Source organism: Lissotriton vulgaris, chromosome 10, assembly GCF_964263255.1.
Source record: "Lissotriton vulgaris chromosome 10, aLisVul1.2, whole genome shotgun sequence".
NCBI classification, from domain to species: domain Eukaryota; kingdom Metazoa; phylum Chordata; class Amphibia; order Caudata; family Salamandridae; genus Lissotriton; species Lissotriton vulgaris.
In genome coordinates this window covers 546,279,967-546,295,971 of record NC_141698.1, presented here as the reverse complement: position 1 = coordinate 546,295,971, position 16,005 = coordinate 546,279,967, and the positions used below count along the sequence as shown (strand labels likewise).

The following is a 16,005-nucleotide window of genomic DNA, read 5'->3' as shown; positions in this document are numbered from 1 at the left end:
TTTATTTAAAAACAGGCATTATTGCCTAAGTTCATAGTTTTTTATACAAAAAATACAGTGTTCATAGTATAGCCAATACTGTCAGAATTTAACAAACACACAATGTACAGCCATTAAAAACAAATTTCAGTTAAAAAGAAGTCCTTTTGTCGACGCGTTTCGGTGTCTTGTTCTGATTTTGTAAACACCTTCCTCAGGACAGATCAAAATTAAAAACCATCAAATCTGAAAGCAAATACATACAATTAATATTTGAAAGATTTATGTGGATTTTCTACACCATCTAAATGGTGTAGGTGTCATGACAAGGTCTAAAAGGTCTTACTTCGAAGTGTATCTATCACTTTTTTTCAATTTTTATTCGAAGTTGACCAGTAATAAACTTTTGGTCCTTCTTCCAGGAGTTCAGCGAGACGTCCTCCTGTATTTATAAAATAACATAGATAGGCTCTTAAGTATAGGCCATCTGTTGGTAAGTGTCACCTTTCCCTCTTATCATTTCCCAATTGGTGGCTAGTTAACTTACTTAAAATTGAATCGATGTTGTCACCTCGTAGTGTTTCTCTAATGCAGGGCCATATTTTGTGATACTATTGCTCCTGTTAGGAAACGATTCTTCCTTGGCGTTTTTTTACAATGTTTTCACCCTTATCCTTGTGGTGCCACCTTTATCTCCTTGGTGTATATAATTGGGAATGCACCTACAGTCAAAAAGAAGTTTTATCAGTACTTCTATTTATCTTTTGTTTCGTTTTACTTATAAATAAGCTAAACATCCAGATCGAGTATCTGTGAACCATCAGGTCTATATTATTAACCTGTGGCTCTATTTATTATTGGTTCAATGATTAATACTCCCACAAGGTTGGGTGTACATACAGGCTTATTTTTACCTCTATTTTCATGTGTTTTTTTTTATTTCATTTAGGTGCTCTAACAGTTAAAAAAACGTTCTCTAATTCAGAATTTCAATCCAAATAGTTTAGTCTCTACCCAACTCCAGCCCACAAACGTCTGATCTAATCACAACTCCCGAGCATTTTGGCGTATTCCCTTACCTGGCGTTTCAAGTGATCGTCCACGTCGGCCACCTCCTGGGTTGTTCAATGGCATGACTGCGGGATCCTCACTACGCCTATATATACCCCACGCCTAGTCTTTTGTTTGAATAATTGTGCTGGCTAGTTATCCGATTAGCGGTAATTCTCATGTTTGTAATTGCTCCCGTAGTTTCAGACCATTGCGCTTCCGCATCACGTGATATAACAACGTGCACGCGCATCACAGGATGTTGATGCATTCTTAACTACGCCCACCATTTTTGTAGTCCTAAGTCCGTTTAATGACAATATTATCACAATACGGCAATTAAAACACCCCAATATACGCAGTATTAGCGTTTTTGGTTTAATCCCTCGCGTTATAGATCTTACTAGTATTATTTTGATAACATCTTTACAGTCCAATTTAAAGTTTGTTAAACACAAAGGATCTGGCTCTGACACAACAAACAGTATCCCCTGCGCTCTAAATCCGCTTAGTACCCAATGGGGGGACTTTTTCTAACATGTACATGAAATATGTCAAAAAATAACTTTTATGCATGTAGAGTTCTTTTTATAACACAGTGTACTGAATAGTTATTTTAAAATTCACTACATTACAACACATCAGGAACCTTGTGAATGAATTAAACAGGAGCAATAGTATCACAAAATATGGCCCTGCGTTAGAGAAACACTACGAGGTGACAACATCGATTCAATTTTAAGTAAGTTAACTAGCCATCAGTTGGGAAATGATAAGAGGGAAAGGTGACTCTTACCAACAGATGGCCTATACTTGCCTATCTATGTTATTTTATAAATACAGGTGGACGTCTCGCTGAACCCATGGAAGAAGGATCAAAAGTTTATTACTGGTCAACTTCGAATAAAAATTGAAAAAAAAATAATACATACACTTAAAAGTAAGACCTTCTAGACCTTGTCATGACACCTATACAATTTAGATGGAGTGTAGAAAATCCACATAGATCTTTCAAATATTAATTGTATGTATTTGCTTTCAGATTTGATGGTTTTTAATTTAGATCTGTCCTGAGGAAGGTGTTTACAAAATCAGAACAAGACACCGAAACGCGTCGACAAAAGGACTTCTTTTTAACTGAAATTTGTTTTTAATGACTGTACATTGTGTGTTTGTTAAATTCTGACAGTATTGGATATACTATGAACACATTGAAGAACACAGAAAGGAATTTTTTCTTTTGTACTGCATGTCATTCTGGCAGCCAGGCGTCCCTCCACTAAGACGGTACACGCCTGCCTATGGAACAATTTTGTGGCATGGTGCACAGCAAAGGCTATGTATCCCCTTTCTGCCCCTCTTTCTGAGGTTTCTGTTCCTCCTATCTTTGGCCCAGCAGGGCTCTGCTCTGGGCACTATCAAAGGCTATCTTTCTGCCATTTCAGCCTCCCTGAGGCTTCCTGATCAGCCTTCTCTTTTTAAGTCCCCGGTGGTCAACCGCTTTCTCAAGGGCATTATGCACACCTTTCCTCCCGTGCCCTTCATAATGCCTCAATAGGACTTAAATCTTGTCTTGACTTTTCTGATGTGCGCTCCCTTTGAGCCTCTTAACTGTCCTTTACGTCCTCTTACTCTTAAGACAGCTTTCCTGGTTGCTATCACCTGTGCCAGAAGAGTGAGTGAGCTCCAGGTCCTTTCTTTCAAACCTCCTTTCCTTTCCGTTCATCCGGACAAGGTGGTTTTAAGGACCTGCCCTTCTTTTCTGCCAAAGGTTGTCACGCCCTTCCACATTAGGCAGACCATCACTTTGCCCACCTTCTTTCCGCCTCCGCATACTTCAAGAGAAGAGGAGAGGCTCCACCGTCTGGACCCAAAACGTGCAATCGCTTTCTATCTGTAGCGCATACAGTAGTTCCGGGTGGATGATCAGCTTTTTGTCTGCTACGTGGGCGCCAAGCAAGGTCGGGCTGTTCACAAATGGACCATCTCCCAGTGGGTCGTTCTGTGCATCAAAGCATGTTACTCCTTGGCCAGGAAGGAGCCTCCTGTGGGGCTGCGTGCCCATTCGACCAGGGCAACTGCAGCCACGACTGCCTTGGGACGTGGAGTTCCCTTGCAAGACTATTGTCAGGCCGCTACGTGGGCCTCGCTGCACACGTTTACCAAGCACTACTGCCTTGACAGTCAGGTCCGGAGAGAAGGCTTCTTTGGCCGTTCTGTGCTCTGTGACTTTTTGGTGTAATCTTGTTCGCAGACCCACCACCGGGGTTGGTATTGCTGGGGTATCTATTCTAAGGTAAGGAATCTATCACTAACGTGTCTCTTTCAGATGCACTAGTTACTACTTGTGTAACAATATATCTGTAAGAGACATTAGTTAGTGATAGATTCCTTACCGCCTCACCCATCCTCCCCGTTCTGCGAACTGATTACTAGGATTAAGGTCATCCCTTTTTAGGGCCCTAGTTTTATGCACCAAAGGTCAGTTTCTTGCAGGGCTCTGCGTTTTGGCGCAGAAAGTTGTGCACAGAACGGACGTCACCGCGCATTGGTGGCACCTAAGTAGCCTCCGTAACGTCATCCGGGCGCTTACGATGCCAGTGACGGGCGCGAGCCGCACAGCGCCACCTACTGGAGTGCAGGGGTACTGCTAAGCAGAAAAACTTTCCGGATCCAGACTGACGCCTGGGGGAATATTGTAAGGTAAGAAATCTATCACTAACTAATGTCTCTTACAGATTTATCGTTACACAAATAGTAACTTGTGCGTCAGGCTTATCTCAGATCCAATGTGTAAGCATTTGCACAAAACACACACAGTTTCACAGTGAAAACATTTCAAAAGGCCACCCCATCAGTTTAAAAAATAACCTATATTTATCTAAATCAAACAAGACCAAAACAACAAACATCCACAAGTAAACATATCGCTTTTAAAAGGTTAAAAATAGTTCAATCCATAGGAAACTATGAATGCGTCACTTTTATCACAAAGTACCTGGGATGCGTCAAAATCAAACATGAAAATAGGCGCTGGAGAGATGAGACACCGTAAAAGCAATGTGATGCGTCAATTCCATACTCCCAGGTGATGCGTCGATTCCTCACTGCAAGAGGAAGTGATGTGTCAATTACTTACTGCAGCGCAGGGCAGTTGATGTGTGGATTCCTTACTATCAGGGGAGTTGATGCGTTGATCCCTTACAGCAAGGGGAGGTGATGCGTTGATCTCCGGATCTTCGTATGAGACCTGTTCAGCAGGAGCTGTATTCACAATGAAAACAGGTGGAAGGCTTATGGGAAAATATGGTCTGTGTCAGAAGGCGCTTGAAAAAAGCTTCCATCTGATGGAGAATTCAGACAACTTAACTGCAGGTCTCTCTTTCCTACCAATAATAGAAAGTTTATTACTCACCACGGATGTGTCCATGGACAGATTGGGAGCCCACCTGCAAGAGCTTTCACCAAGACGCCACTGGTCAGATGCACAGAAGAAGCTCCACATCAATGTTTTGGACCTTCATGCCATAAGACTGGGTTTGCAAGCATTCTTTCCCAGATTGGCAGGGCAGAAGGTCCTAGTCAGAACAGACAACACAACATCCATGTCGTACATAGCCAAGCTCGGAGGAACGCGGTCCAGGATCCTTTCAGAAGGAGCTCAGCTGCTGTGGATCTGGGCCTTTTCTCACAGGTGTAAAATTGCTGTGGAAGATCTGCCAGACGGCCATAACGATCAGGCAGATGCGTTGAGCTGGCAAATGACAGATTGTCACAAGTGATTATTATAACAGGTGGATTACCTCTTCATCAGCGGGGTCACCCCACGATCGATCTGTTTCCCACTCCGAACAAAAAAAAATTCCTGTGCTTCACATCCAGGGATGATGGGCAATGCTCTTTCGATCAGTTGGTCCAAGAGATTTGCCTACACCTATTGAAGAAAGCAATGATAGACCATTACAATGTGATCTTCATTGCTCCGGCGTGGCCTCGCCAGTGCTGGTACAGTGAGCTGCTGAACTTGGCAGCACGTTGAACCATTCCTTTGGAGGTGCATCCCAGGATATTGTCCAGACATCAAGGAGAGATTCTTCACCACAGTTCCAAGTCTATGAACTTGACAGCATGGTTACCTGACCACCTAGAATGTGGCTATCTGGATCTCCCAACAGAGTGTAAACAGATTCTGGCACAGATTATTATGGAGCTACGTTATAGTCTACTAAATCAAGCACAATAGGTTTTTGTACAGCTGGTATTCTGAAGTCACATATTTGAAAATGCTTTCTTATGCATTAATGAAGAAAAAAGACTTTGATGAAATAAAATATGTGCCTAAGATCACACAATTTAAGTGGGGAAACCACAATTTATCCAGGTTTTCTGGTTTCACTTTGCACAAATCAGCAATGATATTGGTATCTGTTCATCTTTCCTTTTGTGAAGGCTTTATTTTTTACAGTTTTTGTGCCTTTTCTGCAATTTTTATATAGCGTAAACTCGACCTGAAGGTATTGGAGCGCCTTAAGTGAGCGTTAATTACATTACACAAGGACAGGCACAAGGCAGAACCCAAAGTGATTTGTAAATCAGATTTTAAAGAATATGGCTACAATATTAAGCTGACTCAAGCAGATTTTTTTTACAGACAGAATCAGCATCCCCACTTCACGCTACCCCAATCTACCCCAGTGTACTCTAAACCAATCTACCCCACTCCAATCTACTCTAAACCAACCTATCCCTCCAAGCCACCCAGTCTACCCCATTCTGCTCTACTCCAATCTACCCCACCCCACACCACTAGCGTGTAGCCATGCCGAACAGCTGCCACACTGGTGTACAACATGACTAAAACACATTGCCAAATCCAATAGCTCTCGCATAGGCGAGACCCATTGACTTTACCAATGCTTATTTTACTCAGTCGGAGGCAATGGCATGTACAGTTGATCTGTGCTTCTGCTGTTAAATCGAGAATTGTGTCTCTGGTAGTAACGCTGTAGTTGTAACTTTGTCTGATTTTCCTTGTTGCTTTTTACAATGTTCTTTACTGTGCTGCTGCCTCGAGTTACCCTTTTATAGGGACAGAGAATGACTGCTGTTTGGCCCATAACAATACTCAAAGCACTGAAAAAAGTACGTTTGTTTATTTAACTTGAAAATAATGTACATTTTGATGCATCCACTGCTTTCCAATGTGTATGCATTACTTGATATGGATTACATTAGTTGCGATGAACAGCACCAGGATAGATGAATATGGTGCACTTCCCTGATAAGGTGTAACAGTGTCCCTCTGAAGGGAGCGTTAGTCCATAAAGGATCTTTTTTCCCTCCTACCTTTGGCACTTTGATTCAATTCAAAAACAAATTGGGCGTTGAGGGGTGAAGCACCTGGGAAACCTTAAAATGCATTCCGCCAGTAACACCAGTATACCTAGTCGCCTCACAAATCTTGAATGGAGATCTTAAAAAACAAGCATTGGAAATGCAATAGGTCTCGCATTAGGAAAGTTTGATCTAATGGTATTGTAAATGACACTTTTTTGTAAATAATTAATACTTAAATAAAATGTATTGTAATTTATAATGGCAATAGCTTAAACGTTTGTAAATAACTTTTGTGAAGATTATGTTCAGTGTATTTTATTGTGACGAAAATTGAAGAACATTGCATTTGCACACACACACACACACACACACACACACACACACACACACACACACACACACACACACACACACACACACACACACACACACACACACACACACACACACACACACACACACACACACACACACACACACACACACACACACACACACACACACACACACACACACACACACACACACACGGTGGTGGTGGATCCAGGGGATATGGTGGTGGTGGATGTGGTGGTGATGGTGGATGTGGTGGTGATGGTGGTGGATGTGGGGGTGGTGGTGGATGTGGTGAAAGTGGTGGTGGATGTGGTGGTGGAAGTGATGGTGGGGGTGGTGGTGGATGAGGTGGTGGATGTGGGGGTGGTGGTGGTGGGTGGGGGTGGTGGTGGTGGATGCGGTGGTGGTGGTGGATGTGGTGGATGTGGTGGTGGTGGTGCATGTGGTGGTGGTGGGTGTGGTGGTGGATGTGTTGGATGTGGTGGTGGGTGTGGTGGTGGTGGATGCGGTGGATGTGGTGGTGGATGTGGTGGTGGTGGGTGTGGTGGATGTGGTGGTGGATGCGGTGGTGGTGCATGTGGTGGATGTGGTGGTGGTGGATGTGGCGGTGGATGTCATGGTGGATGTGGATGTCATGGTGGATGTGGAGGTGATGGATGTGGTGGTGGATGTGGTGGTGGATGCAGTGGATGTGGTGGTGGTGGATGCGGTGGATGTGGTGGTGGTGGATGCGGTGGTGGTGGTGGATGCGGTGGTGGTGGAAGTGGTGGTGGATGTGTTGGATGTGGTGGTGGATGTGGTGGATGTGGTGGTGGTGGATGCGGTGGATGTGGTGGTGGATGTGGTGGTGTTGGGTGTGGTGGATGTGGTGGTGGATGTGGTGGTGGATGCGGTGGTGGATGTGGTGGTGGATGCGGTGGTGGTGCATGTGGTGGATGTGGTGGTGGTGGATGTGGTGGATATGGTTGTGGATGTGGCGGTGGATGTGGCAGTGGATGTGGCAGTGGATGTGGTGGTGGATGTGGAGGTGATGGTGGATGTGGTGGTGGATGCAGTGGAGGTGGATGCGGTGGATGTGGTGGTGGTGGTAATTGCATCACATTATGTTTTCCTTGCTTTTTTGCTTTCAATGCCTGTTCGACTTTAAAGGATTTTCCAAAGTGTTCCTTGTACAATATTTTAAAAATAGCTGTTTGTAGAAGCGGAATGCACAGAGATGTGCTTCTTATTTCATGCTTGTATAAACATGAGAACTGCAAAGTCTAGCTTTTAAAAAAATACATGAGTATGGGCGGAGAGGTAGGTTTTGCTGATTTACAAAACACTATTAAGCCTGTGAATGGGATGGATTTATTAACAGTATGAAATGTTGATCAATACAAAAACTGTAGTGTTAGTTAGTCTAAAGAAAATACATTCTGTAATACCAATCACCCTGTTGACAAATCTTCACGAATCTTTGTGGAAAAATTGCATCGGTACCAAAGTCCATTTCTTATATTTAGGGCATATTTGGTTAAGAAGGGCAAATGTGGGGCTGACAAAAATGTCAGTTCATTTTTAAGCTTTAGCTATATAATATAGCTAGAATAGCTCTACAGATTAACATCAATCTTGGCATGATGTTGAACCTGGACCCAAACAGTTCCTTTTGATTTGGTGTACTCGTAATTTTTATATTTCGCTCCTCAATGTTATATGAGGGTCCGAGTGATTTTAAAGCCACTCGCCATTGTGTGGAATCACGGTTTGCAGATGTCTTGGGCAGGTTAGAGTATGCACCTCCTACTCAACCCCTCCCAGAAACCCCTCCAGTCTAGGCCCCTGTAAAACAGCCATCAGCTGCCCTGGTCCTTCACCGGCTGTATGTAAAAGAGGGAGGAGGCAACCAGGCGCTATGCCAGTGTTCCTTTCAGAAACGAAAGGGCAACATCTATGTGGTGTTTCCTCTGCGCTAAACAAAAAAAAACGAATCCAATTTCTTTATTTTTCTAATGCTACTGTGAGCTTTTTTTTTTAATGTGCTAAAGTAAGTTATTAATGCAATTTCGGATTAGGGGGGCATGACGACAGTGCATCTTTGCTTTGCACTTGGACATGCTGCAAAACATACTGTGTTGTATTCTTCTGTGAAATCCCCATGACATTTGGCAGTTAAAAGAATGTATTAAAAGAAATGTTCATCTAAATAAGATAATTAGTGTGTACTACATAATTCAGTAGAACTACACATTCAGTTTAGGTATGCAGCCCTGCATTACAAAATCATTTAGAACTGAAATGCAAGAAAGTTGCAGTTTGGCTTTGAAACGGATCTGAGAGGTATCTGCGTGATAAATGAATGATGCATAGGAATGGACAGAATGGAAATGTGTTTCGAAGGACGTGCTCGGGGTGTGCATACTGGAAGCAGGGTGATGGATTTGAGGCTATGAGCGAGGGTGATGCCGAGCTCACCTCAAGGAGAGGGGGAGGAACCAGGGCAGAAAGTAGGGAGGGGAGGTGTAAGTCGGCAAAGTCACACGGATCGAACAAACGATGAGTAAGGGAAGAATTGTTAAATAGGTTTAAAATGGAACAGGAAAAAAGAAACAAACTGGGGAAGGAAACAAACGGAATCTGAAAGGAAAGAGAAAAAGAATAAAGGAAAGAGCAGAGGGAAAATAAAGAGCGAGGAAGAGAAATGGACGGAAAGGAAAGAAGGCTGAAACAGGCAGAGATGGGGAGGGGGGGAGGAGAAATGCAGAATAAAGGAAAGAGCAGAGGGAAAATAAAGAGCGAGGAAGCGAAATGGACGGAAAGGAAAGAAGGCTGAAACAGGCAGAGAAGGGGAGGGGGGAGGAGAAATGCGACACGGCGGGCAGGGGAGGGGCGGAGCGGGGGAGGTGTGAAAGCAGCAGGGGCCTGGAGTGCGGCTGAGGGAACTTAAGAAATGCGACACGGCAGGCAGGGGAGGGGGCGGAGCGGGGGTGTGGGAGGAGTGCGCCTGAGGGAAAATACATGCAAGCAGGCGGCTGGGGGCATGTGCACGCGCTTTTAAGCTCAATGCGCATGCGCATTGAGCTTAAATTTCACTGGCACTGCAAGGAATCGCCACGATTCCTTGCAAGTTGGTTAAAGACTGTTTAAGCCCCCATAGTCTCGCAAGCTCGATGCGCATGCGCATCGACAGGCGAGACCTAAAAAACTTTAGGGATAGATTTCACCTTATCTTTCCTTCATCAAAGTATGAATCTGTGACTGCGTCATTAGAAATTCTGCTTTCCACATAACGCGTATGTCAATTTAACACGAACACGATAGGATTGGTAGTTAACACTACACTAGCCCTGTCCGCGTAAATTCCTGTCAAAGGGAGCCGAGTCTCTGAAGCTCCCGCCAGTACAGGGCATGATGGGATATTGAAACTTCTGGCCTGTGAGAGGAACCCGTCGCACTTCATTTTTGCTTAGCTGTTGCAGACCTGGCGCTTTTCTCCCTCTATGTTCTACCCATTTCCTTTACGTTTAGATCAATGTAAAGGTTGATGCTACAACAAATAAATAATATTTAGTAAACGTAACCTTGAATGGGCTGCAGCGTTTACACCTCTTTTTAAAATGCCTTCCGTTTTCAAGATTTGTATTTCTCTTATATATAGATTTAGAAAAGTGTTCTGGGGTCCTGCACACGGGTGTGCCAGTTCTACCATTAATGTCTTCAGTAAAGGTTCACACACTGCAGAGCTATGATTACAAGCAAGTCACTTTTTCATTTCTTCAGCTCGACCAGTTATGGACACTAGCTTTAGCGTTATTTTGATGGGGATGGTTTGAGAGTTACTTGTTTGAGAAATTGGAGCGCATGTGGTGGCAAAGTCAGGGACACTGCAGAAGATAATTTGGAGAACTGAAGAAAAAGTTTGATGATTTTGGAGCTGTACGGAATAATAGTGTTGCTGGTGGGAACAGTGGCTTGATTTACAGTTTGGAAAATTGGTGAGGCCATAGGGTTGCAGTGTTTAGTAATGTGTTCGAGAGAGCCTTGGTGTGCATGGTGTTTTTTGGGATGAGTGAATTGTAAGAACTGAAGATTCAGTGGTGGTAATGGGCTGGCCTGGTTAGTTATGGAACCATGTGTAAGGAGGTTGTATTTTAAAGGTCCTGCTCTATAGAAAACGCCCCGCACACACTCCACCCATCCACCTACCCACCCACATCTTCTGATACAAACTGCCTTACCGGAGGGCTGAAAGCAGGTACCTTTGGGAAGGGTGTCCTTTCATGGCTGCCCTTAGAGGGTTTGGGATGTTCCATTATTCTTGACTTGCAGATCTAGCATCTTGCTGAATCTTACGTTTCCTTTCTTAGTCAGTGAAGCTCCTAAAGAGGTACCGGTCAGGAAATACCTTCCGTCATCCTACTACCTGGAGGAAAAATCAGATGAACAAAAGAAAGAAGAGGTGAGTGATCCAACTGCCACATTTGAGCTCCTGAGCTGGTTTCCTCCAGTCACACCTTCTTATTGTCTCTTGGCTCCACACAAACTCCACAGATAAATGGCAATACCGCTGTGCCCTGTTGAGGGAATATTGGCTTAGACAAAGACTTCAGTTGCAGGATGGGTTAACTAAACATATGTAAACGAGCAAGACTTTCATGAATACCTCGGTTCTTGCCTAGTCACTTAGCTGTCAAATAAGACTCCGGCGCTCCACATTGATTGCAGTCTTTGCAAGTTTCTCCACTCCTCAGAGTGTCACAGTCAGAACAGTCAGATCAGGTCCTGGGTCCAAAATAAAGAATCGCCTCTTCCAGAACCTCCAGTTGAGCTGGCTCTCTTTTCTGACATAGGGTTTCTAGAGCTCTACTACTGAATGTGCTGCTCGAGGTCCAAAACCTCAACAGGTAAGCGCTAAGATCAAGTGTCTTGTGTCTCTTTTCAGCTCCTCAGCGCCATGGTGGCAAAGCTTGGGAATCGAGATGACCCTCTGCCGCAGGAAGCCTTTGAGGGAGTTGATGAAGATGAGTGGGTAAGAGACCGCGTGTGCACTAAGGGTTTGGAGGTAGCCATGGTGTCAACGGATAGAAAGAGGCGGGGCTCTGCGGGTGAACAATACTAAGTGGGTGGAGGACATTCAGGGTAATGGAGGAACCTAAACAAAACCTAAACCTAAACAGCGTCAGCCGCCTTAGACATGCTGCACTGGCTTCCCATCCAGAAACGTATACTATTCAAAATCCTCGTGATTACATTTAGATGTTTTCACAAGCGCGGCCCAAAATATCTGTCCAACAAATTTCACAGATACCACCCCACTAGAGAACTCAGGTCAGCCACGGCCAATTTGATGACTGTCCCCAAGTTCAGACTTGCCACCAAAGGCGGAAAATCACTGGCAGTTCTAGGAGCTAAAGCCTGGAACACACTCCCTGCTCACCTTCGCTTAATTACATTAGAACAGATCTTCAAAAAATCCCTAAAAACTTGGATTTATGGATTAGCCGAATCAACGTGCAAATCTCTTGTTTAAACTACATACAACATCTATAATTCAGTTAAAACATCTGATAATCTACTAGCAATGAAGTCGCAACGCCAGGATGCTCCCTGGAGTGACAGTGCGCTATATAAAAACCCCAAAACATCAAACATCAAGGGTAGAACACTGACTGGGAGGAGGGTGCTGAGACGGGTTGCAGACACTCTGGGCACATGGAAGATAATAATGGGGTAGATGGTGCAGAGAGTCGGGGTGAAAGACCCTGACACGATGGAAAGGAAAAGGTTCCTGGAGGGAGGGACAATGCTGAGATGGGACTGAGATACAGCTGGGTGGATGGCTTGGGGGAGAAGTCGTTGAGGGTTGATGGAGGATGTCGAGAGGTGAATAGTGTTGAGTAAGTAAAAAATACTAAAATGTTGTGGAAAGGTGAAGAATAATAAAGATGGTGGATACTGATGGTGCCTGATGTTTACTGGGAGCTCCCTAAAACTAGAACATGTGTCAAATACTATTCAAAAAAATTATACATGGCTTATTTTTCACTCAGGGTGTAATCCCTTTATGTTCTTCCTTCCTAGGACTAGACACAGATGGACAGTTCCACGCCCACTGGACCGGACTCTCCTATTCCCTCCTTCCCTTGGACAATCCTGAAATCTAATCCTCAGACCAGGGGAGTGACCCTCCCCCATCAATGTAACGCTGCCTTGCATTCTACTGCACATTATTTACGTAGGAAAAAAAGTTCAGGAAAATCACCTTTTGCCTGTATAGCTCAGGGTTTCATTGACCTTTGAATTTCCAGCCCAGGAAGACATTTATGAAGCTGGTTTAATAGGAAAATATATGTTAATAACCACACTTAGGTATATGAACATTCTCTTTTTTATTAATCTTCATGCTTAGTAGGCAGCTTTAGTGGAAGGGAAAATACATTTTATTAGGCGCCATTGCTACAACTATACAGATTTTAGGTTCCAGGGGATTAAATGTGGGACATAAAATAGTTTAAGATTAATTGCAGGAGATTAATCTCAGGATAATTAATTTGGGGTCCTTATTTGTTTTTAATTATAATATTAGTTTTGCATTACCATTGCATTATAATTTTATTTTAATCTGATTTTTTGGGTGTTATTGGTAGTGACCTCGCCCTATTGTACCTCCCTTCCTTTTTTTATTTATCGAAGAGACTCCTGTTTACTCCTTTTTTAATTCTGCATTACTTTACTGTTTTCCTTTTTTTTTAAACATGAGCCTTTCATATCTGTCCGTTCTCATGGTTTTTTATTATGATTTTATCTTTTTCAAAATGTTTGTCACATTTCACACATTTTTTTTTACTGTTTTTGATTTTGTGCAAAATACAATGAGGGTCATTGGGCATTCTGAACTATTTTGTAATATAACAGGAAAAGCCATTTGAGTTCCAAAAACTCTGTTGTATCTACACTTCAAATATATTTAGTGTTTGTTTTAAATACTAATTCCAAATACAAACCATTAGCTCTCCCCACCGAGATAGGGAGAGAGGGGCATTAAGGTTCATCAAAATGCACAGTGGTTGAGGTTTCACCCTCAACCTTCAACTACCTCCCTCTGAACCTCTTTGTCACATTCCATGTCCTCAACTCTCTTGAGCACCACTGACTCATCAGATGGAATATAGTCAACAAATCTCAAGAACCTGTTGCCAAATGCTCCCTGTCAGAATAACCTCCCTTTATTTTATGGCTGCTGGGGGTTGCTGAAAAAATCTCTAATGTCATCCTCTTATGTGAGTAAGTATGGCTGCACCTTACGTATTAACCCCAGTCTAGCGGCTACACCCCCAAACTCAGCTGCTTGTTCTGTATTTCCAGCCTTGCCCTTCTCTTTTTTCGTTACGCTGTGAGAGACCAGGCATCAGTTACCCAGCACCGATCCTTCGACCAAAAGCTCCATTAAAACATCAGGGGGAGCTTACTCCTGAGCAGCTTGCCAACCAGTGCTGCTGGCCGCTCCCACTGGCACCTCTATGTGCCACCACTACATTGCGGAACCCTATGATGATGCGTTTCCTCAAAGGGCTATTAGGGACTGATCTAAATGTAATGTGCACTCATTACTTTCTATTACTGCCAAGTGCCCCACCGGCCTCCTTAGGATTAGGGAGACCTGCTGTCGCCCCTGGGGCTCCATCATACCAATGTTTTCTGCACCAGTGGAGCTGGAGTCCTAAGAGGAGGACTCCCTTATACATACTGGTGTTCACTCTCCTCCCGACTTCTGCCCACTTTCTATGAGTGTCCCACACACTCGTTCATGGGGTTCACCGGCCTCTTAGACAGGGGGTTGGGATCCCGCAGAGGGGTATCTTCGTGTCTGGGGTCTGCTGGGGTATAGGGGAAGGAGAACAGGGATCACTAGAACGAAACTCATCAAAGCTGCACCTTTGCTGAACATGCTAAAGGTTTTTAGTGCCCGGCACCTTCTGCCACAACACACAAACACACATCTGTCATTCTCTTTCTCTCTTTCCTTTTTTACTTGCAAAAAAGATCCTCTTTCAAATAAATAGACTTTGGTATTCCCCATCCAAGTACATCGAATTACAAAACATTTCAGTGGTGCAAGATGAGGAATTTCTCAAACTGAAGCAAACGTGCAGTGTTACGATTTAGCTCAGTGTTCTTAGACTGCAGTAGATTCGAGCATTTACATGTTAGCAGAGTAAGTCATCCACGCTATGGGCCTTCTCCAGCTGAAAATCATTTATTGCCACATTGTTTAAACTCCTCAGAATGTTCTTATTAATACTGCAACAAAGAGGACTCACTGCCTTCAATTTACAAATTGCCGTTTTTAGTTCGACGCCCCAGGATGCAACCATTTTATGTCTATCTTTCAACTTTGTCATGAAATACTCAAGTGTTTAACAAGCTTCATTTACTTGGGAGATTACAGCTATACACTGAAATGTTGTTGTCACTTTCTTAATGCTTTTGGTGTATTTTAACGATTTCCATCAGGTTTTGGTGGACCTGTGATCTCTGAATCCATTCTCTCAATTGTGTATACATATGTATTGTTAAGGGTGGGTGAGTACTTCTTGACCACACTCATTGTCCAGTTAGCTATTTCATTTGCAGTTTACTTCTATGCAGTATTCATTCATTTAGCTGAAAACATGCCTGGTAGTAGCTGTATTCGCAATTCTTTGAAACCTGAAGGAAATGAAAATAAAATTGATAGAAAATTGATATGCGAAATAGCAACGCGGAATTAATGGTTCATTAGTCAGTGTCAATCTTCTTGCTAATCATCAATATCTGTTTCTCAGTTTGCATGAATCGTCAATGTCTGGTATTCATTTGCATTAATCATCAATGTCTGTTTCTCATTTGCATTAATTATCAATGTCTGTTTCTCATTTGCATTAATTATCAATGTCTGTTTCTCATTTGCTTTCTTATTATTTTTATATGAAAAACTGCAAAGCCAAAGAGAAATCAACTACTAAGACATGCATTTAAGATGATGGACACATATTTTAGTATGTAAACTTGGATATGTAGAAAATTCCTGATGCAGCGCATTGTAAGTGAACCCTTTGATTGGAACACATTGATACATATTTCATTATGAAACTCAAAAATGCCTAGTGAAATCCATCTCTTTCCCATTACCCCTTACCGAAAACTATCATGATAATAGAAGGGGGTACGCTATACACTATATATACAAGTAGACTTCACTTGTCTGGTTCTACTCCACTTTGTGCATTCTCTGGGTACCACCTCAGTTGCTCTGCTTAATCCATGGCAGATAAAAATACA

The 16,005-nt window shown here is 43.1% G+C and overlaps 1 protein-coding gene across 2 annotated transcripts in view; it reads left to right on the top strand.

Annotated features, from left to right (window-relative positions):
• The window catches only part of LOC147688502 (coronin-7-like), a 1,252,182-nt gene that overhangs the window by 1,020,094 nt on the left and 216,083 nt on the right, over positions 1-16,005 (top strand). Inside the window, exons 26-28 of one of the 2 annotated variants that reach the window (XM_086941394.1) lie at positions 11,052-11,143; positions 11,627-11,713; positions 12,766-15,429. In XM_086941394.1, the coding sequence (XP_086797520.1) occupies positions 11,052-11,143; positions 11,627-11,713; positions 12,766-12,771 (185 nt within the window). In that variant the 3' untranslated portion in view covers positions 12,772-15,429. Of the gene's footprint in view, positions 1-11,051; positions 11,144-11,626; positions 11,714-12,765; positions 15,430-16,005 lie in introns of those variants that run through there. The other variant, XM_086941395.1, reaches the window with a different exon arrangement.